General features: G+C 38.3%; 1 protein-coding gene across 3 annotated transcripts in view; it reads left to right on the top strand.

The window, feature by feature from the left end:
- The window catches only part of Slk (STE20 like kinase), a 58,472-nt gene that overhangs the window by 17,562 nt on the left and 13,475 nt on the right, over window positions 1–27,435 (top strand). For 2 of the 3 annotated variants that reach the window (XM_031390617.1, XM_031390619.1), the window contains exons 2-13: window positions 4,157–4,321; window positions 7,137–7,185; window positions 7,496–7,645; window positions 10,994–11,066; window positions 11,202–11,396; window positions 12,334–12,415; window positions 14,845–14,973; window positions 15,482–16,840; window positions 18,191–18,321; window positions 18,526–18,649; window positions 22,106–22,285; window positions 24,439–24,531. In XM_031390617.1, coding sequence (XP_031246477.1) covers window positions 4,157–4,321; window positions 7,137–7,185; window positions 7,496–7,645; window positions 10,994–11,066; window positions 11,202–11,396; window positions 12,334–12,415; window positions 14,845–14,973; window positions 15,482–16,840; window positions 18,191–18,321; window positions 18,526–18,649; window positions 22,106–22,285; window positions 24,439–24,531 — 2,730 coding nt within the window. The remainder of the gene's footprint in view (window positions 1–4,156; window positions 4,322–7,136; window positions 7,186–7,495; window positions 7,646–10,993; window positions 11,067–11,201; window positions 11,397–12,333; window positions 12,416–14,844; window positions 14,974–15,481; window positions 16,841–18,190; window positions 18,322–18,525; window positions 18,650–22,105; window positions 22,286–24,438; window positions 24,532–27,435) is intronic. The other variant, XM_031390618.1, reaches the window with a different exon arrangement.

The following is a 27,435-nucleotide window of genomic DNA, read 5'->3' on the forward strand; positions in this document are numbered from 1 at the left end:
CTGAGGCATAGAACCTTCACAGGGCCAAGGGCCTCTCCTCCCATTGATGACCAACTTGGCCATCCTCTAAATAGCACATCTTTTTATTTTGTTTTTATTTTTTGAAATAGGGTATAGTTTGAGTTGATACTCACTATGTGGCTCATGCTGATCTCCAACTTGAAAGAATCCCCCTGCCACAGCCCCCAAGTGCTGTACTTGCAAATGTGTATTAGTATACCCAACTTTATTTTTTTTCAGTAATAGTGTATCTTAAAATGAATCCTAGATTTGATAAAGTTTGATTGATTAGGATATTCTAGAGTGGCAGAATAGTAAGGGAACATTGTATAATTACAAGTCTTCCCCACCCCCCCAGACAGATGTTATGGCTACCATTTCATTTAAAAATGTTAATTGGTCAATCTTAATGGCTGAGTTTCCATTTTGGAACTGTACTATGTGATTTTAAAGGGTTCTAAGACTGATCAGTTTTTCTAGCACTGTTGTAAATAGTGCTTTGATAACATTTTTATGTATGAATTATTTATTTTATGAAATTATATTCTTATGATACAATGTGGGACGTGTGTAAGTATACGATGTTCCCATACTGAAGCTATGCACATCTGTAGACAGATCACAGGCATGCAGGTCGATGATGTAGCAGTGAAGATGGTGGAGGGGCCTGACTTCTGGTATTTTCCATAGTATTTCAATTCTCTAAATAGGCATGCATGTAAAAAGTGGGGTTTTAGAGTTTTTTGTTTGTTTTTTGAGATAACATCTCACTATGGAGCTCTGGCTGTTGTGGACCAGACTCACCTTGAAACCAGAGGTGCTCCTGCCTCTCCCCTCAGAGTGCTAGGGTTCAGGGCGTGCACCACCATGGCCAACTTGTAACGAGCTGGATTTGAACATGCATCTACCCACTCGTTGTTAGTGGTTTCCATGGTTGGTTTTTGCTGAAAGGCCAAGAAGTGACTGTTAGTAGTTTTTAAAAAGTGTATGTTATTTTTTAAAGGTAATAATGCAGTTTTGATAAAATAATAACACATATTAAAACACTTTATTAAAAAACCTAATTAGTATTTTAAAGTCTGATTACAAACCTTTAAAAAAGTGATCGTGAGGTGAGTGAACCCCAAGATTAGACAGTTTCTAGGTACCCAAGTTTGAATCCTGAGACCTACATGCTAGGAGAGACCTGAAGTTGTCCTTTTCTTTCCATGTGTACACATGAGTAGTATTCACTGTTAATACACAACAAGATAAATAAAATGTAATTAAAAAGTAAAACAATAATGACAATAGCACACCCAGATCTTGGCTCCTACTACTTACTCAAATCTTTAATTTGTAAACATTGGAAATGAGAAATTATTCAGCTAGAGGGGAGGAAAATGGAAAACAGTAAATGGAGCAAGGAAAAGATAACCAAACAGCTGGAAAGGAAATCTTGAAGACCTTAAGGACGTAAGGAGCTGGAACTGAACCTGCCCTGACGGAGTCTGAGAGTCCAACTGATCTAAGACGGATTATTAAGAGAAAAACATACAAAGTCACACACGTTTTACATACATACTTCATAAGGGAAGTAGGACTCAATGAAATGGTAATATGTATATGCTTCAGACTTTAAGTTGATCAGAGGCAATTGTGGAAGCTACACAGTGATGCACAAAGATTACAAAGACGGTTTTTGTTTTTTTTAAAAACAAGGTCTACCTGTATGGGATTCTCTGGCCTATGGCTTCTATTAAGAATAATCTCTTAAGAATAATATGGGACTAGAGCGATGGCTTTAGTGGTTAAGATTATTTACAGCTCTTATTAGATGATCGGGTTCAGTTCCCAGCATCCATATAATGGCTCTTAACCTGTAACTTCAGCTCCAGGGAATCCAGTGCTCTCTTCTGGCTTCCATGGGTTCCTACACACGAGTGCATGCAAACTCATTCAAGCATACACGTAAAAACAATACATCTTTAAAAAAAATGTGTTTCCTTTGGTGTACAAAAAAAGGTATCTTTCTTGCTTGCCTTAAAAAAATACTGAAAACTCTGTTTTCAGGAATGGGGATGATGAGAATTTTTTATGTGGTGTATTTCAAGGCCTTTAGTTGAAAGTAACCCTTGTGTCAGTGTGATGTATTTGGAGTACTCTTAGGCAGTAATGATTAATGTGAAAATGGGCTTGGAAACATCTAGATTTAAATCCTGATTCTGCCTTTCACTAAGCTGTAAAACCGGAGGAAGCCTGTTACTTACTGTCTTAGTTTGGGTTTCTGTTTCTACAAAGGGACGCCATGACCATGGCAACTCTTTATAAGGAAAATATTTAACTGGGGTTGGCTTACAGTGCAGAGGTTTAGTCCATTATTGTTATGGCAGGAAGCATGGCAGCATGCAAGCAGATGGTCTGCTAAAAACGAAGAGAGAGCAACACTGGGCCTGACTTGAGCATTTGAAACCTCAAAGCCCATCCCTAGTGACACACTTCCCCCAACAAGGCTGCACCTATTCCAACAAGGCCACACTCCAAATAACGCCACTCCTTATGAGCCTATGGGGACATTCTCATTTATACCACCACACCTGTTTATTTATTTTCCTTGGAAGTAGGGGTAATAAAATATCATGGTGTTGTTTTAAGGATTAAATAATACTACTAATAATGGCTAATACTTTTGAATTCTTACTATATATGTGAGACATTATATTACATGCCTAATTTAGATAATACATATAGTATATATTCTCAAAAACTGTGAAGTGTAGTTAAATTCACTGATGAGGAAACTAAAACAGGAATTTAAAAACATTTGCTATAAGCAACATAGCTTAGAAGTGGCAGCTGCAGAACCTGAGCCCCTATGAGCCACTGCCACTATAAGGCTGTGGGTGATGTCCTATTCCTTGTAAAGCTTGGAAGCTCTTAGCCTTCTGCATAGCAAGTGGGATTTATTTATTTTTTTGAGGCAAGATCTTGCTTTGTAGCTCTGGCTGGCATGGAATTCTCTGTGTATACTAATCTGGCCTCAAATTAGTGTTGATTCTCCCATCTCTGCCTCCCGAATGCTAGAATTGCAGGTGAGAACTATTTCACTCAGTCTGTGTGATTAATACCTATGTTTAAGTTATCTTTTAAAAATAGTGTGTAAGAGAATGAGAAACCATAGGCTGGGAGAAACTGTTTGCAGAAAACATGAAGTAAAAGTTTGAAAACTCTAAAACTCAGTAATTAGAAATTAAACAAAACAAAATAAAACATACACAGCTACCTCACCAAAGAGAATATACAGAGAGCAAATAAGTACCAAAAAGATGTCCCACATATGTCTGTTGTGAATTATAATTTGAAACACACCCAAGACACTTTTGGAAATTACACGGACAGTGTTTGGATATGGAGCAGCAGCATCACTAGTAGTGGCACAAAATGACACAGCCACTTTTGAATTCAGTGTGGCACTTTCCTATTTTCTTCAAAACTAAGCCCTCTGTATGCTCCAGCAGCTATGTGGTTTGCTCTTAACTCAGTAAGTTGAAAACGTACCTGTATTGCCCACATGATACTTCATAGTTCCCAAAGGTGGAAATAGTCAGCATGCATCATTAGTTAGGTGAAAGGGTAAACACACTGTGGAACATCTAGTCAGTGGGAGGCTATTCAGCACTAAGAAGTGAGCGGTCAAACCATGAAAGGACCTCCAGGAACTTTAAATACCTAGAGTTAAAGAAAAGCTGATCTGAGAAGTCTGTGATTCCAACTATGTGCCATTCTGGAAAAGGTAAAGCCAAGGAGGTGGTGAAAAGATGGGTGGTTACTGCAGTCGGAGTTGTAGAGGTGACTAGCCAGAGTGGCTGCACTTTGTTACACATTTGTTAGTTCTCAGTGTGCAGCACCAAGACTGAACACTAAGGGGAGCTGTGCACGGAAGTGATAGTGGTATGTTAATGTAGGCTCATTGGCTGCAGTAAATGTACCAACCTGGTGTAGACTGAGGTGAGGTGGGGTGGATACAAAGGAACCTTGGCTACTGCTTGGTGTTGATGAGAATCTAACCGTTTTCTTTAAAAAAAAACAAAAACAAAAAAACAAAAAAACAAAACTCTAAAAAATGTAAATAAAGCATTTAAAGTGTGACAGACATTTCTGATATCTTCATTTTTAGGCCCAGAATAAAGAGACCAATGTCTTAGCTGCTGCAAAGGTGATTGACACCAAATCTGAAGAAGAACTTGAAGATTACATGGTTGAGATTGACATATTAGCCTCCTGTGATCACCCAAACATAGTCAAGCTTCTAGATGCCTTCTACTACGAGAACAATCTTTGGGTAAGGACTTTTCATTCCTGAAAAGAGAAGCCAAAATGATTTAATGTCCTAACAAGGTTGTGCAAGCTCATTTTGTGTGTTACCTCTTCTATTTAGTTACCTGTATTACTTGATTGAGGGTTGATCTGCCAGTGAGAGCCATTAACAAGTTTCAGTGGATGTTTAGGTTTAGATTTCAAATTATAATGTTTTATCAAAGTATTTGACACTGGATCTAGGTGGGGGAGCTTGGTCAAGAATATTAACATTTCCGAAGTATGTTTGTATTTCCAATTTAAGTATTTTAAATATTTTTGGAGAGTTTTTTTCTTCTTGTTTTTTTGAGACAGTGTTTCTCTGTGTACCCTGACCATCCTGGAACTCCCTCTATAGATCAGGCTGGTCTCAACATCTGAGACCCACTTGCCTCTGTCTCCTGAGTGCTGGGATTAAAGGTGTGTACCACCACTGCTCAGTGAAGGTTTATTTTTCTTTGTATTATTTATAATTTTTACCCTAAAATTTTTATGAATCATATAATACTGTAAGCTATGAGTAATGCTAAATATTAGGCCTCTTGATGAAGTGGTTATAATTACATACATTTTGCTCATTTTTAAGAAAATAGAAACAAGTAGACTAAGTAGTAAAATCTTAATATTTACTATAATAGCTATTTACTTATACCAACCTACTTTTATCAACAACCTTTTTTTTAATTAAAAAATATTGATTTATGTATGTGAGTATATAGTCTGCATGTATGCTTGTTCACCACATGCATGCCTGGCTCCTGGCTCATGGTGGTCAGAAGAGGACATCAGATTTCCTGGGACTAGAGTTACAGATAGTTGTGAACTTGCATGTAGGCGCTAAAAATCAAGCCTGGGTTCTCTGGAAGAGCAGCCAGTGAGTACTCTTAACTGTTGTACCATAATTTCAGCCTATCAAGAAAGCTTTTATCAAATAAGAGTTTTAGATGCTTTTCTTAGAGTAAAGATCTGGCTTGAAATCAAAAGACTTTTCTTTTGGATCCAGCTGCTGCTAGTTTAGATCTTAGCTGGGTTAGCTCACTCTTGAGCTTCTCCAGAGGATAGATAAAGACTTTAGCTTTCAAATTATTTTTCAGATTATGTAATGATTTTGAAAATAAATTGTTATTGGTAAGCATTTTAAAAAATTATTGTAGTAGCCTGGTGTGGTGGTACACACCTTTAATCCCAGCACTTGAAAGGAGGCAGAGGCAGGTGGATTTCTGAGTTCGAGGCCAGCCTAGTCTACAGAGTGAGTTCCAGGACAGCAAGGGCTACACAGAGAAACCCTGTCTCAAAAAAAAAAAAAAAAAAAAAAAAAAGAAAAAGAAAAAAGAAAAAATTTTAACAAGAGGGAAAACATATGGAATTTTACAGTTTGCTAAAATATTTTAAAAGAGTATAGTTAATATTGGTATCATGTCATCTAAAATACTTGTTCAGGGTTCTATTAGAATATTTCTAAATATTGCAAAGTAAAAACTCATAGGCATTTTAAGAAATAGACTGGGGGCTGGAGAGATGGCTCAGCAGTTAAGAGCACTGCCTGCTCTTTTAGAGGTCCTAAGTTCAATTCCCAGCAACCACGTGGTGGCTCACAACCATCTGTAATGGAATCTGATGCCCTCTTCTGGTGTGTCTGAAGAGAGTGACGACAGTGTACTCACATACATAAAATAAACAGTTAAATCTTAAAAAAGAAAGAAAAAAATAGACCTTGATATTATTACAAAATAAAAATTTAGTTTACTATGAGGGACAGTTTAAGAGGTACCATTAATATAAATAAAGTAATCACTATAGGCTTATGACTTGTTAACAGTTAAGGATAGGTACAGGACAGTGGTGATTGAGTTCCACTCTGTGTGTCTGTCTTTTTTTAACTTAAAGAAAAGGACTTAAGCTGGGCAGTGGTGGTGCACACCTTTAAGAACATCTCTTAAGACCAGTAGCACTTGGGAGGCAGAGGCAGGTGGATTTTTGAGTTTCAGGCCAGCCTGGTCTACAGAGTGAGTTCTAGGACAGCCAGGGCTATACAGAGAAACCCTGTCTCAAAAAACCAAAAAAAGAACTTGAGAGATGGCTCAGTGCTGAGGAGCATGTATTGCTCTTGTAGCGGACCCAAGTTTGTAACTGCTTCCTGGGGATCCAACACCCTTCTCTGACCTTCAAGAGAATATGTGTTCACATATTCTGCCATAGGTACATACACGTACGGATAATTAAAAATAAATCTTTAAAATAAGCCTGCTTTTTTCAGGATTTATTTATTGAATGATACACAATATAGTTGGTTACTTAACATTGTAGTAGTTAATTGAAAGATGAGGGTAATGAGATATTTCAGTAGTAAGATCTTTAAAATGTATAAATAATATTACAATGATTACATAATGTGTATTTGCTAATTTTAGAAAAGAAAAGATACTAAAAATTGTTATTTATAAAAATGGGCATAACTGGATGTGGTAAAACATGCCTACCAGCGTTTGGAGGTAGATACAGCGGGACTGCCAATTTGAGACTAGTCTGGACTCAGATTTGAGCCTAGCCCAGACTATAGGGGAACCTGACACAGAAACAGAAAAGAAGAAAAAAGGAGAAGGGGGACATACTTCTATAACACGTTCTCCTTGTGAATTCTGAGAAGAACATCTCTTAAGACCAGTAGCTGATGACAGAGAGTCCTTCGTGGCTGGCATGGTACTGTGTCTGTAGCCAATTAACCAGTAGCTTTTCATTTGTCTGTTCTTGCTTAATTCTGAAACTTGGTATGATTACAAACACTTTTTATTTGTGTGCAGATCCTCATTGAATTTTGTGCAGGGGGAGCAGTGGATGCTGTGATGCTTGGTAAATATCTTTGTTTTTATGTTTGATTCTTAAATTGTTCTCGAATTTCAACTGTATGTACATAAATGTAATTTTAGAACTCAGTTCATTAAGAAATTAACTTAATTATATTTTAGATAAATATAATTATGTAATGTTGAAAGTCTATGTCAGGAAAATAATTTTTGTAGATATATAGCTCTTTTACAATAAATAACTTCAAATCATCTTTGAAAGATCACAGTGGAGGAATGCACTGAAAAATATTTAATTAGCTATATATTTTCATTGTGTAAAGATAAAAACATATTTATTTTTACTTTCTCCTTAGAACTTGAGAGGCCATTAACTGAATCCCAAATCCAAGTAGTTTGCAAGCAGACATTAGAGGCGTTGAATTACTTACATGACAATAAAATCATCCACAGAGATCTAAAAGCTGGCAATATTCTTTTTACCTTAGATGGAGACATTAAATTAGGTAAGTTATTTAAACATTTGAATTTGTGCTCTGAGACTGACAGTGGAACGGATGACTTGATGCTGTTTTGGCCTACCCAGACATGTAAACCAGGGAGAATTACTCCCAGCTGCTCCTGTAACCACTGCAGTGCTTAAACACGTACCAGTCCTTAGCATCCCTAAGTATATGCATCTAATGACACCTAGAAAGAAAGTAAAAGGGTGTGTTCTTTTTCAGAAGCATGAATTTGTAAAACACTAGTTAAGATTTCTTCCTGTAAGGTTTTGAATATAGATTGAACACTTGTAAATGCTTTATATTTGGAACATAATACAATACTAAACTCACTTTATCTTTATGACAACATATCTAATATGTTTTTGTTCCACTTGTTCTGCCCAGAGCCTAGTATTTCTTTTTTTTTAATAAAATGGTTTTTTTTCATTTATTTATTTATTTTTAAATATTTATTTATTTTGTGTATATGAGTACACCATTGCTCTCTTCAAACACACCAGAAGAGGGCATCAGATCCCATTGCAAATGGTTGTAAGCCACCATGTGGTTGCTGGGAACTGAACTTAGGACCTCTGGAAGAGCAGTCGGTGTGGTGCTCTTAACTGCTGAGCCATCTCCCCAGCCCCAGAGCCTTGTATTTCTTAAGCAAGTGCTCTATCACTAACCTCCCATGCCATCCTTATTTTATTTCACTGGTATACATTTATTAAACCAACATGTAACCTTAGGTTTGAAAGTAAAATAAGTTTAAGGATTAGCATTTAATTTTGTCTTTTATACCAAAGGACTAAATAGTGAATGCCATTTATTAGATATAGATTAGATATAGAATTGCATGTAGAGTTTTAGTCAGGTTAGTTAAGTTCACACATATACATACAAGTAGAAAATACAGCCTTTTAAGAAGTTTTTCTAAACTGGACAATTTCAAGCAATGCTGTCTAATTTTACTTTTTTGGAAAAAGTAAAATTATTCAAAAGCCATGTTGATGTTGAGTCCAGTGATTCTGCCCATATCATTCTACATTGTCACAACATGGAGTGGGACATTGACATGGGAGGTGCTAAATTTTATCCTTATTGTGCCATAAAGAGATACAGAAATCCACAAGAAAAGCTATATAAGGTTTTTTGGTTTTTGGTTTTTGGTTTTTGGTTTTTGTTTTGTTTTGTTTTTGTTTTGTTTTTTTTTTTTTTGGAGACAGGGCTGTCCTGGAACTCACTCTGTAGACCAGGCTGGCCTCAAACTCAGAATTCCGCCTGTCTCTGCCTCCCAAGTTCTGGGATTATAGGCATGCGCTACTACCGCCCAGCTGCTATATAAGTTTTTAGACAAGAGCTTTGAATCATTACTTAGGAGACGACATTAGACTTGGCCAGCCCCCATCCCCCACCCCAGGTCTTTCACATGTTCATCTGACCTCAGCCCCCAACACTCCCTTTCCACATTTGTGATGACTTGCATCACCACTCATTTGTGTTTCTTTATCCCTTATTTATCCCCAAGAGTTTGAATTCGCTCATATATAAATTTTAAATTTTCTTAGCTATCTCTGTAAATTACATTTTTCTTCTCTGTTCCTCTCTTTGCATAGTAGCATGCATTCTCAAGTTAACATTGTTCCAACTAATATTTGATTGTTTGAAGGCCAAAATAGAAAAAGATTATCACAATAGTTGTGACTTCTCCAAAGTCCACAGCATGCGAACAGATACACTGTACATATGTGGGTGTTAAATTCCCAATGACTGGATGGTTAGGAAAATGTTTCCTAAAGGACTTCTTGAGGAGGTAGGAGTGAAATATAAACCCTGGATCTGGCCATTAGTTCTGTAGGTTTCCCTTCAGCTGTATTTGCTGACCCTGTTGTGGTGATTTCAGTGTCTGTCTGTCTTTCCTTCAGTGAGTGAGTTAGTGGATATAGCAAAGGCTTGGGAGGGGCTTGGTGTGTCTCAGATTTGATAGAATAGGTGTTTTGCGCTGCTTTATTAACAGGTGTCAGGTACGTTTCTGCTTGGGTTAGGGTTCTTTTCTTAACTGCTGAGTCTTGAGTCCAGGTCTCACATGTGCCAGGAAAGTGCCCTACCAACACTGGCACCCCAAGCTTATTTGTCTTCAATACCCAGATTTTTTTCTTTAAATGAGGCTTCAAAATGAATTATATCATTTTTCATTTATTATTTTTGATAAATTTATAATCAGTTAATTCATTCTTTATTACTGTTAACAATTTTATAAGAGGAGGTTCTCTTTAGTTGTTTATTTGAGACAAAAGCAGAAAAATGTTTTATTTAGTTTTAAAGATAATTAGTTGGTTCTGAGTTCTAAGCTAAAAAGGTAGGCTGAACCTCTGATAAAATTACAGTGACACTGTTCTTTATAACTTAAATCAGAAACATTGGCGCTTCCCATGTTTTCTTTGTAATATAAGTTTTTTTATTTTGTTTGTTTGTTTATTTACTTATTTTTAGGTAATCTTGCTATGTAGCCTAGAGTAACTTTAAACTGATCTTGCTGCCTGAACCTCTGGCATACTGTGATCACAGGTGTGCGCACTACTATGCTCAACTTTTGTAGTGTAGTTTTATGATGATGATGATGGGGTAGGATGCTGTCATAAAGGCTGCTTTGGTATAATTTCTGGTTTTTTTCACACTACAGGAAAGTATCTTAATTGATTTAATTGTAGCATGCAACATTTGGCATTTGTTTTGAAGTATATAATTGTTTTAATTTAGAGTGACCTTTTTGTATTCAATTCCGAGAAATTTACCATTGTGATTATTTGTCACTTGAGTGTATATAGATGGTGATCAGTATATTTGTGATGGGAAATTTAGCAGTTCTTTTGAAAAATGTGAGAAAGAAGATGGTTAGGGTTAGAGTGGTTGAGACGGCTCAGTGGGCAGATGCCTATTGTATATGAGGTCCTGATTTTGGATCCCAAGAACCCATGGAAAAGCTGGGCTTGGTGAGGGATGCTTGCAACCCTTGTGCTGGGTACTGGAGACAGGAGGAATCCTAGTGTCCCTGGCCAGACTGGTTTTGCTAAAATGGTGAGCTCTAAGCTCGTTAAGAAGTAATGGTCCCAAAAGTAGGATGAGGAGGGATAGGGGAAGACACCTAACATTGACCTCTGGCCTCCATGAGCATGTATGTACACACCCTACACACAAAAATTTAAAAAAGAATTAGAATGGCAGAGAAAAATCTTTCTTTTATGCTTACCTTTTAATAAAGGAGGCCTTACTAAAGACTTGAAATGCTCCCCTCTTTTACTCCATTGATTACAGTTCATCATGCTTAAAAGCTGTCATTAACGTTATTGTATGATTATTTATTTCAAGCGGATTTTGGAGTATCAGCTAAAAATACCAGGACAATTCAAAGGAGGGATTCATTTATTGGCACACCATATTGGTAGGTATTCGTTTTTATGAATTTATACTGTTAGTTGTGTCTACAGTAATTACTTTGTCCACACAGTCATTATCCTGACTATAGTTTAATGACTATTATTTAAACATCTTAACTTTCATTTTCCTTTCTTTATAGGATGGCTCCTGAAGTAGTCATGTGTGAGACATCAAAGGACAGACCTTATGACTACAAAGCTGACGTTTGGTCCCTGGGCATTACTTTAATAGAAATGGCTGAGATAGAGCCGCCTCATCATGAGTTGAACCCAATGCGAGTGCTGCTGAAAATAGCAAAGTCTGAGCCCCCAACATTAGCACAGCCGTCAAAATGGTAAGCTAATTTAAAGAAAAGTTTTTAAAGATTTAATTATTTATTATATGTAAGCACACTGTAGCTGTCTTCAGACACACCAGAAGAGGATGTCAGATCTCATTACAGATGGTTGTGAGCCACCATGTGGTTGCTGGAGTTTGAACTCAGGAGCTTCCGAAGAGCAGTCAGTGGGCCTTAACCGCTGGGCCATCTCTCTAGCCCATAAAGAAAGTTTTTAAAGAACCAAAACATGATGTTTTGTTCTTCTAGTTTGCTAAGGATCTTTAAGTTTGGGGATGTGGCACAAAGACTATCAGTGAGGAAACTGAGGTGGGTCTGTTTTTAAGACTTAAGGACCTAGGGAGGAGATTGCTCAGCCATTAAATAGCACTGGCTACTCTTGCAGAGGGTCTGGGTTCAGTCCCAACACCCACTTCATGGCTCACAGCCTGGCTATAATTCAGATTCCAGGGGACTCCAGGCTCTCCTCTGACCTCTTAAGTACCAGGCACATACTTGGTATAGGGGATACGGGTGCTCGCATGTATACATAAAGTAAAAATAAAACACCTGAGAAAGACTTAAGGCTCAGGAAAACCGTTATAATAACTGACAGGGTTCTGTGTGAAGACAGTTTCTGTTCTGTAAGCAGTGAAGCCCATGTACAGTTGATGTGGATTTGTGGAACTTAGTGTAATAGTTTTTGTTTCATTTCGATATGTGAAGGTATAACTGCATCTCAGTGATCATCTGGGTACTCTGTTGCATGTGTGTCTAACATGTTTACAGGATGTTTCATAAACTATTCTTATTAGTTTTCTTACCTTACTCAATACTAATCTATACTAAATATAATGAAACTAAACATAATTTATTAAGGAATTTTGTTTGTTTTTTTTAAAATTAATAACAAGGAAGTAAAATAAAATGCCATTGTTGACATTTTATTCTGCAGGTCTTCAAATTTTAAGGACTTTTTAAAGAAATGCTTGGAAAAGAATGTGGATGCCCGGTGGACCACATCCCAGCTGTTACAGGTGAAGTGAGGATAGTGTGAAACAAGTCAGATTGTTAAAGGTGTCTTTGAAAGAATGCACGTTCAGATCTGTTTACTGTTCACCCTTTCCATGTGCATGTCCCTGTGGAAAACCACTGTGTAGCTGTTTACATTGCTTGGGAGCACATGTGTTGTCATTATTAGCAGGCATTTAGTATATAAATTGTCTCTCCTGTGTAATTATGTTCTTTTTATTGTAATAACTATTTGTGTGCTGTCTCTAATGACTGAAAGCTAGTACATTATATGCGGAGGCTATGAGCTCATGAATCTTTTTTTTATTGTTGTTCTTATTTCAAGAGTTAAGGGTACAGTTTATAGTGTTGACTTTAAAAAGTGATGTGGGGCTGAGGAGATGGCTTATTCAGTAATGTGCTTGCTGACCAAACATGGAGACCTTTACTATATCCCTAGAATCCATGTAAAAAGCCAGGTGTGATGGTACGTGCTTTTAATCCCAGTGCTGAGAAAGCAGAGGTAGGTCCATTCCTGGTTATGTTGGCCATCCAGTGTAAACCAAATTGGCAAACCCCAGGTCAGTGAGAGATCTGTCTCAAAAAAAAAAAAAAAAAAATGGTAAATGATGCCCAAGGAAGAATGACACCTGAGGTTGTCCTAGCCTCTGCATGAACATGTGTGCTGCACATAAGTGAACACCACACACACACACACACACACACACACACACACTCTCTATCTATCTATCTATCTATCTATCTATCTATCTATCTATCTATCTATCTAATGGAAGATGGTTAGATAATTTGATTTTATTTAAAGTAGGGCCTGTTCCTTATATTTGAAATAAAAGTGAGTTATTATATTGTCTCATAATATTAGAGATAAACAGAATACCAAATCTCAGGCAGTGCTGTAAGGATGTGTGTTGTGTAATGCCAGTGTTGTGGTAGATTAAGCTGACCTGTTTATCTGGAAGTAGGATATAGGGAAAATGGACTTGCTCTGTTTTAACAAGTATATCTTTATGTCCCTAAACACATTTCCCAGGATTTCATTGTGCCTGTATTTGAAGATCTTAACTTAGACTATTAGCTAGGGTTCCCTAGAGACAGAACCGATAGCAGAATCGATAGAATTAATGTCTATGTATGCAAACAGGTTTTATTATAGTGAATTACCCGTTATGGATGACTATTTTAACAAAGGCTGCCTCCCATTGGAAAGTTTAAGAATCCAATAGTTGTTTAGTCTGTAAGGCTGGAGTCTCAGCTGGTCTTCAGTGTGTGATGGGATTCCAAAGAAGTAGGCTCCAATGCCAGGGAAGGAATGGATTTGCCAACAAGAGTGAGAGGGAGCAGGCGAAGAGTAAGGCACAGCTTCCTGTCCCTGTCCCTTATCTAGGCTGCAGGAGGAAGAGTTGCCCAGGTTCAGGGTGGATCTTCTACTGCACAAGGTGGGATTTAGGGTGGGCCCCATTACAGTTGCTTTGATCAAGAAAAATTCCTCACAAGTATACCCACCAGCTTGGATTTTAGCTAATTCCAGATGTTGACAACTAAGAGTAGCCGTCACACAGACACTGTTATGAGCAGAGAGCACAGAGATGATGGTTGTCCTTCAGTGTGTGTGCTGATGCTTGGACTCAGGTTGCTGGTTTGGCAGCCAGCATGTTAACCCACAGAGTCAGCTTACTGGCCTCTTTTAGTTACTTTTAAGAAAATGATGCCTAAACTTTAAACTTGCTTTAAATCTTAATTTAAAGATTGTAATGATGGGCTGGAGAGATTGCTCAGAGGTTAGGATCACTGACTGCTCTTCCAGGGGTCCAGAGTTCAATTCCCAGCAACCACATGGTGGCTCACAACCATCTTTAATGGAATCTGGTGCCGTCTTCTGGTTTGTCTGAAGACAGTGACAGTGTACTCACATACATAAGACAAATAAATAAGTCTTAAAAAAATTGTTAATGAAACTTTCAAACATAGAAAAGCCAAATGTATCTTCTACTCAGCCATAACAAGTTGTTTTAATTATTGACAAAATTCCTTCAAATTAGAGAAACAAAACAACAAAACAAAACAAAACATAGAGGTCTGCAAGATAGCTCAGTACAGATACCTGCAACCAAACCTGTGATCTCCAGGACCACATGGTCTTGAAAATCTGACCCTTTCATGTACACACACACTAACTAAATAATAGTGGTTTTAAAAAATAAAAAATCATTATACAAAACAAAATAAAATCCAGCTCAGGCAATCTTTAATTTTGCTCACTCCCGTCTTCTTCATTTTTGTTCCAGGTATAATGTTTGAAGTTGTATATGTTTTTTATATCTATATGTCATAGTTTTCGACACAGAAGGATCTTTTTTTTTTAACCATAGGATCTTTTTATGTATTTAAAATTGACAAGCATTTCAGTTCTCATTGAGCATGTTTTTTACAGCATCCCTTTGTCACCGTGGATTCCAACAAGCCTGTCCGAGAGCTAATTGCTGAGGCAAAGGCTGAAGTGACAGAAGAAGTTGAAGATGGCAAAGAAGAAGATGATGATGAGGAAACAGAGAATGCTTTGGTCAGTGTCATTAGGAGTGGCGTTGGGGGAGTTTTAGAGGCGGGTTTTGAGATGTCGTTGCAGATGGATCTGAGGGTACAGTGCACAACTTTCAGTTAGAAGTGACACTAGTAACAAGGTTTCCTTTCTCACATATTTTCATAATATTCATTATTGAAGATGGTTACTTTTCAAAGTTACTTTTTTTTAAAGATTTATTTATTTATTTTATGTATATGAGCACACTGTTGCTGTCTTCAGACACACCAGAGGAGGGTATCAGAGCCCATGGCAGATGGTTGTGAGCCACCATATGGTTTCTGGGATCTGAACTCAGGACCTCTGGAAGAGCAGTCAGTGCTCTTAACCGCTGAGCCATCTCTCCAGCCCCTCAAAGTTATTTTTATAACCTCAAGTTTTATAGAACATAGCTATTAGAAATATCATCTGAGTATAAATATATAAGCCATGATTTGGATGACTGTCTTGAGCTCGTTTTAGTACTAATGATGTATAAAATCTTTTGTAGCCAATACCTGCAAATAAACGCGCCTCCTCTGACCTCAGCATTGCCAGCTCTGAAGAAGATAAACTTTCACAAAATGCTTGTATTTTAGAATCTGTGTCAGAAAAAACAGAACAGAGTACTTCTGGGGATAAATTTAGCAACAAAATTCTTAATGAGAAACCTACTACTGATGGGCCTGAGAAGGCTGTGGAGGGTATTGATGAACATGCAGATGATGTTAACTTAGAAACCGTGGCTGAAGTAAATGACCAAACAGTAGGAATCCATGAGCATGGGAGAGAGAAGAAAAGACCCAAGCTGGACAATCTACCAGCTACAGAAGTCCAGCAAACCGTGGATGTTCATTCAGTCAGTGAAGGAAATGAGGAGAACAGAGTAACTTTAGAAACGAACACTGATTGTCTAAAACCAGAGGAAGACAGAAATAAAGAAAACCAAGAGATACTTGAGAATAAACTTACACAATCTGAAGAAATTAAAGATACACACATTCAAACAGTAGACTTAGTTTCTCAAGAGACTGGAGAAAAAGAAGCAGACTCTCTGGCAATTGACAATGATGTTGGGTTTACAAAGGAAGAAACCCAAGAGAAACTGGGAGAAGATGATACAACTCAGAAAGTTGTAATCAGTGATAGAAGCAGAGAGGTGGGAATAGACGAGGCTCTAGATGATACTCAGAAGGCTGCTGAGCACAGTAAGGATGCACAGAGTGGGGGTGGAGAAGAAGCCCTGGAGCCTACCCAGATACTCACAGAGAAGCCCACAGAGGGCCCTGAGGTTGGTGGTGCTGAGGAAGAGCCTCCTAGTGGAGAGACAGTTGAGGATAAGCAGCCAGAGCAACAGTCTGCAGTGTGCGAAGCTGAGGGACAGTTAACCAGCACCTCAGAGACCACACGGCCAGCCCTGGAGGAAGCAGAGACAGGTGATGTTGAGCAGGTCAGCGAGTCCAATAGCATTGAGGAGCTAGAGAGACTTGTAGTCACCAGTGCTGAGGCACGGGCTCTCGGGAGTGAAGGTGAGGCGGCGTCTGCTGAGGTAGATTTGGAGAGAAACGAAAAGGCACAGGAAGTGCCAGTTAAAGCAGAGCCCCAAGCTCCTGCAGCCGTGCAGCCCAGCGAGCCTCCCCCTGTCTCAATACCCAGTATTAATGTTAATTCTGAAAACACAGAAAAGAAAGGAGAAACGGGTGCTTTGCCAAAACCTGAAACCATACTGCCACCAGAGTCTGAAAATGAAAAGGGAAATGACACCGACTCAGGGACTGGGTCCACTGCGGAGAACAGCAGTAGTGACCTGAACTTATCCATCTCTAGCTTCCTAAGCAAAACTAAGGACAGTGGCTCAGTGTCTTTGCAGGTAAGCGTGTCTGGGGCCTTGTTTGGTTTTGCTTTGTTATTTTGGCAATTTCTAGTTCATTGCTACCTTAAAACACTGTTATACCAGTGTAATACTGACTCTGTGCATTCTTTTGGGGTCATAGGCAATCAAAAAGAATTGGAGAGGGAAATTCTGGGAATAATCTTCAGATTTTTTGGTTGTGCCTAGTCATTTTTGCAAGTGATGTAAACAGGACAGGACAGCTTCTCGTTTAAACAGGATAGTTTCTCGTGCACATGTCTGAGTGCAGTTTTAGTCAGTTTAGTCAGGCTCCAGAGGATCAGGATATGTAGCAAAAGGTAGTATTTTTTTTAAAATGCATTGTATTCGTTACTTTGAATGTTTATGGGTGTGTGTGTGCTTGTATGCCATAAAGAGCATCTGAGGCCAGGGGGAAACTTAGGGGAGTGGTTGGTTCTCTTCCACCGGAACTACTTCTGTGAGAACTAAGAGATGCTTACTGCATACATCTTATTGTAGAAGCTGGAGAAATATGGAATGTATAGGTTACGGAAGAGTGAGTGAGTGAGTGTGTGCGCGTGCATGCATGCATGTGTGTGTGTGTGTGTGTGTGTGTGTGTGTGCGCGCGCGTTGCCCATGTACATATATTTAAAGCATGTGAGTGTTAGAGGAATGCTGGGGCTGCTGCTGTTTGGAGGGGAACACGAGGCCCTAGAGCTGGAGGATGGAGAAGTGAGAGGTGGCCGGAGGCAAACCTGAATTCTGACACATTTTCAGTTTCGTGCCTTTTCTTCCATTTTCTGTTTTTGGCACTCCTTTTCTCTCTTTCCCTTTTGGTTCCCTCCTTTCCCTCTGTTCTCTTTCCCTTTCTCTTCCCCTTCTTTCACAGTTTTTTTTTTCTTTCATTCCCTCCCTATGTTTCTTGTCTCTTTCCAGAGTCTTGTATGGAGTCCTCCAACCTCTCATCAAACTCCTGAGTGCTGGGCTTGGTTTTCCACACCCCCACCTCAGTAAACAAAGTAATTGTCTCCCTGTAGGGGTGAGAACCCACTAAGTGAAAGATGAAAAGTCATCCTGTTTATTTGTATGAAATTTTATTATTGTTTTGCCTAATTATGCAGTCATAAAAGTTTTGCACATGCCCAGAATGCCCAGTTTCACTGAAAAAAAAATTTTTTTTTCATCTGCAAAGTTGAATATGAATTCTCAATTTAGGTGTAAGATGATATAACTGTCGTACAGATGATTCCTACTGCTTTTTATATGCAGTATTCATGGCTGTTGAGACATTGTCATTTTTAAAGAGGAAGATATCTTTCATGGGTGATAGTTATACAAAACCTAACCTCAAATGAAATATCACTCAGGAGACAAGAAGACAGAAGAAAACATTGAAGAAAACACGCAAATTTATTGTTGATGGTGTAGAAGTGAGTGTAACAACGTCGAAGATAGTTACAGACAGTGACTCTAAAACCGAAGAATTGCGGTTTCTCAGGTAAGTAGAGAAACAATATATAATTAACACGAGTTTTAACCTTTCTGCTGTTTCTGTAAACTGAAGAATAGACAAACCAGTAAATTCTTGGTTAATTTTAGATTATTTGAAAATTTGTTTTTGGTTTAAAATCCTACAGTTAAAGCTTTTATTTAAAGTATTACTCCAAAGTGTAATTTGCTTCTTTCTGTCATACTTTGTCAGGCGTCAGGAACTTCGAGAGCTAAGGTTTCTTCAGAAGGAAGAGCAGAGAGCCCAGCAGCAACTCAATGGGAAACTGCAGCAACAGCGTGAACAGATCTTCAGGCGCTTTGAGCAGGAGATGCTGGTGAGGCCTTAGAATCTGTGCTGTGATGCCCGGGAATGAGACCGAGTGTATTTGAGACACTCCTAGAATAGCTGCAGACACTCATCTCTGAGGAAGAGATTTTCCTGCTTTTATGATTGATTACTCAGGCCTCTGTTTTCTGAGGTATTTTTAGAAAACAAAAACTTCTTGAAAGGGATATCCAATCCCTGCCTTCCTACTGATTTACGGTATACCGAGTTTCATTTGCAATCTGTCATGAAAAATTAGCATTAGGAGCCTGGCAGATTGTTTACCAAATTTTTAGAGATCTCTGTTACTGAGTGCCTCTTCAGGGTTCTATCTTTCAGCTTATAATCTTAGGATTTTGTGGGTTCTTTTAAAACTATTTTGAAATTAAATATTATTATATAATTTCCCTTTTTCCTTTCTTCTCTCCAACTCCTCCCTTGTACTCTCCTCACTTTTTAAATTCATGGTCTCAGACCTCTTTTTCTTTAATTCTAGTTTGTGTGTATTCCTGAATTTACAAATACAACATGCCCAGTTTGTATAATGTTGCTTATATGTTAATATGATTTCAGGGCTGACCGCTTGGTATCACATAATCAGTTGGAGGTCTTACCCCTGGGAAGGCCATGTTTTCCACTGAGAGCATTCCTTGGCGGACTGTAGTTCTTTATTCATGGGTGTAGTGTTCCTGACATTTCTGAGAGACTCAGTCTCATAGCAGATATCCTGTTCCTCTGGCCCTTACGGTCTTTCCCCCTCTTTCCTAGTCTCCTCCACCTGAGCCTCGGGTGCAGGGCTTGTGTGTGGATGGGTCAGGTGGGGATGGCGCCAGATGATCACTTGTTCTGTGCATTTTAGTTTGTTGTCATTTTCTGTGGTAATTTCTATCTGTTGCAAAGAGATGATGTTTGTTTGTTGCTGCTGAGGGGTAAAAGCTACACTTGTCTGTAGGTATAAAGATAAGTATTAAAATGTAGTCAGGATTATGCTGGTTTTGTAAAGTGATGGTTGTAGGTCCTCCCCCAAGATCTCTGACTCTAGGTTAGTTGACTAGGTTTCTAGTGCCAGGCATGATTTCCTTCTTGTTGAGTCCAATTATAGAGATGTTGGTCACCACCAAGATATAAGTGTCCATATGGTTATCATGCCATGCTGGCTATGTGTCATAAGTGTCACAGCTGGCTAGGACACGAAGCTTGCGTGGAATTCTCTGGTGCCATGAAAGCTACTCCCTTTGTGGGAGGTTTCCAGGTTTCAGCGTGGATCTCTGGGGGCTTGTGTATGAAACGCTTGGTGTCTTCAGCAATAGAGACTTACCTTCAGACTCTGCGAGGCAGCCAAAGGCAACAGCAATAATCTGTAGCATTTTGGGAGTTTCTTGGACTCTCCTGACCAACAGCTCATAAGGGGGCTTCAAATGCCTGCTGTTGGGGTGTTTGTGAGATAGTCTGTGGCTTTTAGGGGTGCACATTCTCAGCCCGGGTGGGAAAATTTTATTTAGGTTATACATACATATATACATACAGAGAGAGAGACATACACAAATACACATATACATTGACTTAGATATATGTATAATTTTAGCTAAATAGGTAATAAAGGTTTCTTATGACTTTTTCAGATGTTCTTACTGTACCCTCCTTCTTACATACTGACCTTTGTCCTACTTCCCACTGCCCCATTTCTCCCATTTCCTCTTCAAATCACATTCACCCCACTGCCCTACTATTCTCTTCTCTATTGTACTCCCCTCCCCAGGCCCCTTTGCTACTTTCCTGGCTTCTGTAATTGCTCCAGGTTATAGAGTCAAATATAAAGATTTGAATTAAGAGCTGTCATGAAAGAGCATATGTGATACTTGTCTTTCTGGGACTGGCTTAACTCAATATAATCCTTTTTCTATCCATTTGCCTGCAGATTCCAGGGCTTCATTTTTCTTAACTGCTGCATAATATTCCATAGTGTGTATGCATCACATTTTCATTATTCACTCCTCAGTTGAAGGACATTAGAATGATTCCATTTCCTAGCTGTTGTGAATAGGGCAGCAGTGAGCATGGCTGAGCAAATATCTGTGGGTAAGATCTGTCAGGTAGGTAGCAAGAATCTGCCAAAGAGTGGTCTAGCTTAGTCATATGGGAGATTGATTTTAGCTTGAGGATTCTCCACACTAGTTTCCATAGCAGCTGCAGCTGTTCGCAATCCCACCCACAGTGAATGAGCGTTCTCCTTTCCCCACATCCCTTCCAGCATCTGCTGTCAGTTATCCCATTGGTCTTTGCCATTCTGATTAGGGTATTTTGATTTGTAATTCTCCAATTGCTAGGGACAGTGAACATTTATTGAAATACTGTGTCTTCTTTTGAGAAGTCTCTGTTTAGGCCCAGACCTCGGTTTTGAATGGGTTGTTGGTTGTTTTGCCTATTTGTTTTTGAGTTGTGTATTCTGGATACTAAATCCTCTGTCAGAGTCAGAGCTGGCGAAGGTTCTCTCCCATTCTGTGCATTTCCTTTTCAGCTGTATCTTTAGCTATTTAGAAGCTTTTTAGTTTCATGAAGCCCTACTTACATCAGTTGTTGGCCTTAATTCTTGGGCAGATGGAGTTCTACTCAGAAAACCCTTTCTTATACCTTTATCATTGAGACACTGTCCAAGTTTTCTGGATTCTAAAGTTTTAAGGCAACCTAGCTCCAGCTGAGAGTAGAACTTGTTTGTGGTTTTTCAAAATGTACTTTCTTCGCTGTACAGTTAAGCCTTCATGGCCTTGTCGCTGCTGCTGTGATGTGCTGTGTACTTGTTGCTGAGGCCTTCAGTTCTCTGTGTCCACAGTTGGGAACAGAATTTAGGAACATGGTACAAAATCTCAGTAACCATAGATTGAACATCTAGCTTAATGTGTGTTAGAAGAAAAAACTTCATTTAGAATAATATTGAAGTTTAAATTACAATGCTTTGTTTGCAGTCTTATAATAACTATTGAGGACTATGGTGTGTTGTTGATTTTATGTTTGGTCACCACAACAGGGTCCTGAGAAAATAATGAGAGATGTTCTCACCCAGTGCTTTCATGGTCCTTTTATTCTGTTTTCCATAATTTTAGAAATTATATCTTTTTCCTGCATAGATTTTTGCAAAATGTTTTGTTTTTCGGTTTCTTTGATTTTTGAGGGTTTTTTTGTTTTGTGTTTATTTTGTGAGACAGTGTCTCAGTATATAGTGTTCATTCCTGCCACCATTTTTCAAGTGCTAGAATTGCAGGCATGTACTGTCATGCCTGGCTTCAACTACCTACCTGCCTCCCTCCCTCCCTTTTTCCCTCTCTTCCTCCCTCCCTCCTTCCCTCTCTCCCTTCTTTCCTTCCTTCCTTCCTTCCTTCCTTTTTTCCTTCTTTCCATCCATACTTTATAATAAGTATTTCTATATTCAAAATTTTACAGTGTTTGAATAGATTGCATTGTTTTACAGAGTAAGAAGCGACAATATGACCAAGAAATTGAGAATCTAGAAAAGCAGCAGAAACAGACAATTGAACGGCTAGAACAAGAACACACTAACCGCCTGAGAGATGAAGCCAAGCGCATCAAAGGAGAGCAGGAGAAGGAGCTGTCCAAGTTCCAGAATATGCTAAGAAACCGCAAGAAGGAGGTAAGTTAGCCACTGTTGTTAACTACCACAGCCGCTTTTTAAAATGCAAATCACAGACGAAGGATTTAGGAATAATAGGGGGACAGAGTAGTACTCATTTATTTGTTCCTTTGTTCTGTCTTCCCAACAGTTCTAGGCTGGCAGTTACTGGTCAGATATTAGCCTCATCTGCTGCCAAGAAAATAGGAATAAAAGAGGTGTTGGTGCCTGTCTCGCTTAACTCTGGACTAAGTCTTCAAATACAGTCCAAGCTGTATTTCCTTCTGCCATCCCCTCTTATTAATGCAATATTTAGGGCCTTCTTTAGAAATACCCTTTCAAGAGAACTTACCCTCATTGGTATTTACTGGTAGCAGCCAAAATTATCATGTACAGTTTACTTGACATTTGAATTTTTTCCCCAATAGGTTTATTGATTTTTTTTTTAGACATTTTGCCAAGCAAAAATTGAATAGTTGATATTCAAAATAGCATCTCTTATTATACCTTTGGGAAAAAATTATGTAATTATAAAAAGGTTTGGCTTTCCTGAGCTGCTCGCATGTTGTTATGAACTGACTGCCATCAGCTGGTGAAAAGGCTTTCTATGTGTTGTCTTTTTGTTCCTAGATTAAAATAAAATACAGCCAAGCAATTTTTAGAAATAATTTTATGATTTGTTTTACATCTTTGGTACATTTGAAGGATTTACATTTTTAGGATATAAATACCCCAGGGGAAATAATTATGATCAGTTCTTTTAGGGTTGGAAGAAAATAACCAAACTAGGAAATGCATTTTCACTTTTGTTACATGTCTCAGTTACTAAGATTTTAGCATCTGACTTTAGCATTAATTAAGAAGAAAACTGAACATCATGTTATTAAATCTTAAGGTAGAAGTGAGCACTCATAGCAAGTACTTGATGCTTTCCTTAGGTCAATGTGCATGCTAGTATAGCTTTATTTGCTGTAGTTAGCATTCCTAAAAGGTTGTTTTTATTGTTGATATGTTTTACATAGAGTTGCTTCATATATACCATGATAAAAATCTTTGTTAATTAAAAAAAAAAACCCTGGGTCATTTGTTGAGAGGCTAATCTTTGTGTCACATTAAAAGATTTAATTCTAGATGAATAAGTTTGTAGTTACTGTTATTATTTTGAATTTAGGGTGTTAACTAGTTATGAGATCGTGTTATATTTATATATTGAATAATCTTATTGTGTATTTTTTCCTTATTGCTAAACTTCTTGCAATTTGGGAGTCTCTTGCTTTGATTGGTGATTTGGTTTCATGAAGAATTACTGTTGGGAACTTTAAGGACACTGTTAAATCACAATCAGTCTCTTTCTCGGGCGCCAGTGGCATGTGGTGATTTGGAATCTGGGCTCTTTTGGTGCTTTTACTTGTAAACACATGCTTGTTTTTCAGAGGTGAACTATAGAGCTTTTGGTGGGTGAAATTCACATTTAGGCTGTTGAAAAAAGAAGGAATTAAAAAATATGCTTCATTTAAAAATACATTTTGTTTAGTGTAACAAATCATAGTTTACTAAACTTTAAGATTCCTCATGCTACTGATTTTAAAGCTGACCAGCTTGGTTTCAGTTTTCAGCAAAGAGAATGTTATCTAATTCTACAAAAAGTTGTCAGCTATATGCATTTTGTCATACCATGTATGAAATGGTATATTTTATGGAAACATTTTAATGTTCGTTGATTTGAAGTTCCACTTGTTTCGTCCCTTTCGTCCCTGGTGTCATGAAGTGGATCATCTAGAACTCTCCTTTGGTATTGTGAAGTCAGTTGTAAAGTTTGCACTTTATAAATGACATTAGCTTTCATGTGTTTAGAGTCCTAACCGTGGGCAGGTGCATTTGTAATTTTTGCATCTGTCACCGTATGTCAGCCATCGTGCTGTGAGCACTCCTTCACTGATGAATGCGAGGGGACAGTCAGGCAAGGAGTGACCTTTTTGTGCTGTACTGCCTTTCTGCATCAAGATTAAGCATGCTCTGTATTGTTCTTTCCCACCAACTAATACTTCTGCTAATGCATGGTGAAGGAATCTTTTTAACAACTTTAACTTTGATCTGTAGCTTTCTGCTCACATACACATGTCTTCTGTGGGAAAGTATCATTTCCCCACCTCCTGCATGCTTATGTACTATAGGTTATAAATGAAGTGGAGAGAGCACCCAAAGAGCTGAGAAAAGAGCTCATGAAGCGCAGGAGAGAGGAGCTTGCGCAGAGCCAGCATGCTCAGGTAACCGCAGCAGCTTCATGCTACTAAAACCAGAAAGCAGCCTTTTCTCTTGGCTCAGCAAACCATGGTTGAAACAGGAGATTTTAGCTGTAATTATTATTTAATGTGGAACTTTTCCCTGCCTATTGATACCCAGCATCTTTTTTTTTTTAAAGTATGTTGAATTTATACTTGGTGACCTTTAATTTGCTAATATGAAAGTAACTGAAATGTTTAGAAACTTGATTATAGATAAAAGAAATGAATGCATTAGGGTGATGCGTACTGTGTGCTGATTTGATCATGATGGGAGTGCTTGGTTTTAAGTAGCGGTTCCAGTGCTTGCTAGAAGACCTTTAGGAGAGAATTGGAGGGTAATATATAACCCCATGCTTAGAAAAAGAATGACTATTAGAAAACCATTTAGAATAAAAATGATAAATTCTATTATTAAATGGTAGATCAAACATAAATATACTAAATTTTATTGTGTGTGTGTGTGTGTGTGTGTGTGCGCGCGCGCGTACACATGCGTTTTAAAAGATCCTTTTAAAAAGATCAACAACATAATCAACCTTAAAAACATTTTTAGTATATTTATTTTTGGTTTAGAATCTAACAGTTAAGTGAACAAGATATTTTTTTACAAGATGGAAGAATTAACCAAATAAATGAATATTTTAACAGAATTTCCATGTTACCTCAATATATTATTCTCTTAATATGGTTTTATGTGATAACAAATGATTTTTAAACTTTCGGACTTTATAGGACCTTAGAAGGAAACATAAGTAACAAAAGTCCATTAGAGACCATGGCATAGACTGCTATTAAAGTGTGAGTGACTGAGTGTGTGTGTGTGTGTGTGTGTGTGTGTGTGTGTGTGTGCGCGCGCGCGCACATGCGTTTGCAGTAAGGATTTTTTAAAACTACTGTTTACCTGTTGTCATTTCAAAGCTGATAATATTTTAATACTATGGAAAAAAAGGGAACTATGATCCTAAAATTTACAATTTTAATAAACTCAGGTGAATGTAACTAATATTTTTCTAGGCCATCAAGGCAGTTTGTCTTGTCCGGGTGTGGGGTGACTAGTTGAAGGCTATGGTGACAGATAGAGGGTTTGCTGTACCTAAGACTTACTGTGATGCTGCAGTCTCACAGTGCGCATCGCCCTGTCTGAGAGGTGAGGAGGAAGCCCTGGAAGGCACAGTGACCCACGCACTGGCTCATCCAGACAGCCTCAGCTCCAGGCTCATACAGTGACCACCCGCCACACAGCCTGTGGGCTTCCCACTCTGCCTGGCCCACGTGCTTAGCTATCTGCTTTTGTATTTATTGGGTGTTTTTTGTGAACAACGTGAAAAAGGAATCCTCGCTGGCTACACGTACACTTCTGGTTAGTTGAGATTTCAAGCTAAGTAAGAGCAATATAGTTTTGCTTTAAAAAGGACAAAACAGATTATTTTAGTTCTATAAGTAGATCAATGGTAAGAGTTGAGAATAAGAATTTATTGTTGAATGAATTGAGTGATCCTATACTTTAATTTTAGTTTACCTTTTTTAATGACTTAATGTAATTTAGGGGGCTGGGTTATGTTTTCCCATGAAAGATAAAATAGTTGGTATATTCTTTCTGTAAATTTAGTGTTTAGAATATAGCATTTCAAATATATTTATTTCTCTGATAAATGTATTAAAACCTAGTAATTTTGCAGTCTGTTTTAAGTCACGGCTGTATAGCCATGACTGACACCATATTTGACACCTAGTCCAGAGGCTTTATACTTCTCACAGGAGCCTTTACTCAAAGGCAAGGGCTGCAGGGCTCAGGGCCACTTCCCTGTGGACTGAAGAGAAGGATTTTTCTATTCTTTGTCCCACCCTTTCCCTCCCCCCTTTCTTCTCTCTCCTTTCCTCCCTTTGTTTCTTTCATATTTCATTTATTTGTATTTAGAGGATAACATTTTTTGAGAGTTGTCATATGGAGCCTAAGCAGGTGCTGTACCTACTCAAGTTGGCTTGCAGGCCTAAGAACACCACTTTTAATCTGATTTATAAGCCTGTCTATCTATTTATCTATTATCCATCTATCTATCTATCTATCTATCTATCCATCTATCTATCTATCTACCAACCATGTATCTATCATTTATCTATTAACTCTCCTATCTATCATGTATCTATTAATTATGTATCTATCTTTATCATCTGTCTTTCTGTCTTTTAATCAGTCATCTATATGGACAAACTTTTAAAAAGGAAGTCTACTGATTTACAATGAGTAAATGAGTAGCACATTAGAGTTTGGAAATTACTGACCTAGTTCTCATCTTTTATTTTATAGATGGGTAATAGGTCCCTCTGTTAGTTGACTAGGCCTAAAGGTCAACATTTGTACATTCTTTCCATTTACACAAAGCCATTCAGATACCTGTATTCTCACCTGGGAGGTGCGTTGTATTCTGATCCACAGGGTGTTGCTCAGGTCATGATTCAGTCTTTTCAGTTGTCATCTTGTGCAGTGTTCAACGCCCAAATGCAGGACGTAAGTCCGCGTGCTGTGGGAGGTGCCTTCTCTTACTTGTGCTTTCCTTGACTCACATGTGCCTTTCATTGTTATCTTCATTGACTGAAATGTAGAACACTGAAAGTGGATGCCAGTAATAACAGTAATAATAGTCTGGCACAAACTTTGTGTGAACAGTGATGCTGAGAGTTCCCATCTGGTCCTCATGGAGGGATGGAGTGTGTCCTTTATCCAGATGCAGAATGCGGGCACAGATTAGCGATCTGCTGCAGACAAATGGTCTGTGGCCTCAGCAGCAGAGCTGGATGCAGAACGCTTGCAGTGGAGGGCTGTGTTTTTCTGCCCTCCCACCACAGAATTTTAACTTGAAATTGTCATGATTTTTAAGAAAAGTA

Source organism: Mastomys coucha, unplaced genomic scaffold (genome assembly GCF_008632895.1).
Source record: "Mastomys coucha isolate ucsf_1 unplaced genomic scaffold, UCSF_Mcou_1 pScaffold21, whole genome shotgun sequence".
NCBI lineage: Eukaryota > Metazoa > Chordata > Mammalia > Rodentia > Muridae > Mastomys > Mastomys coucha.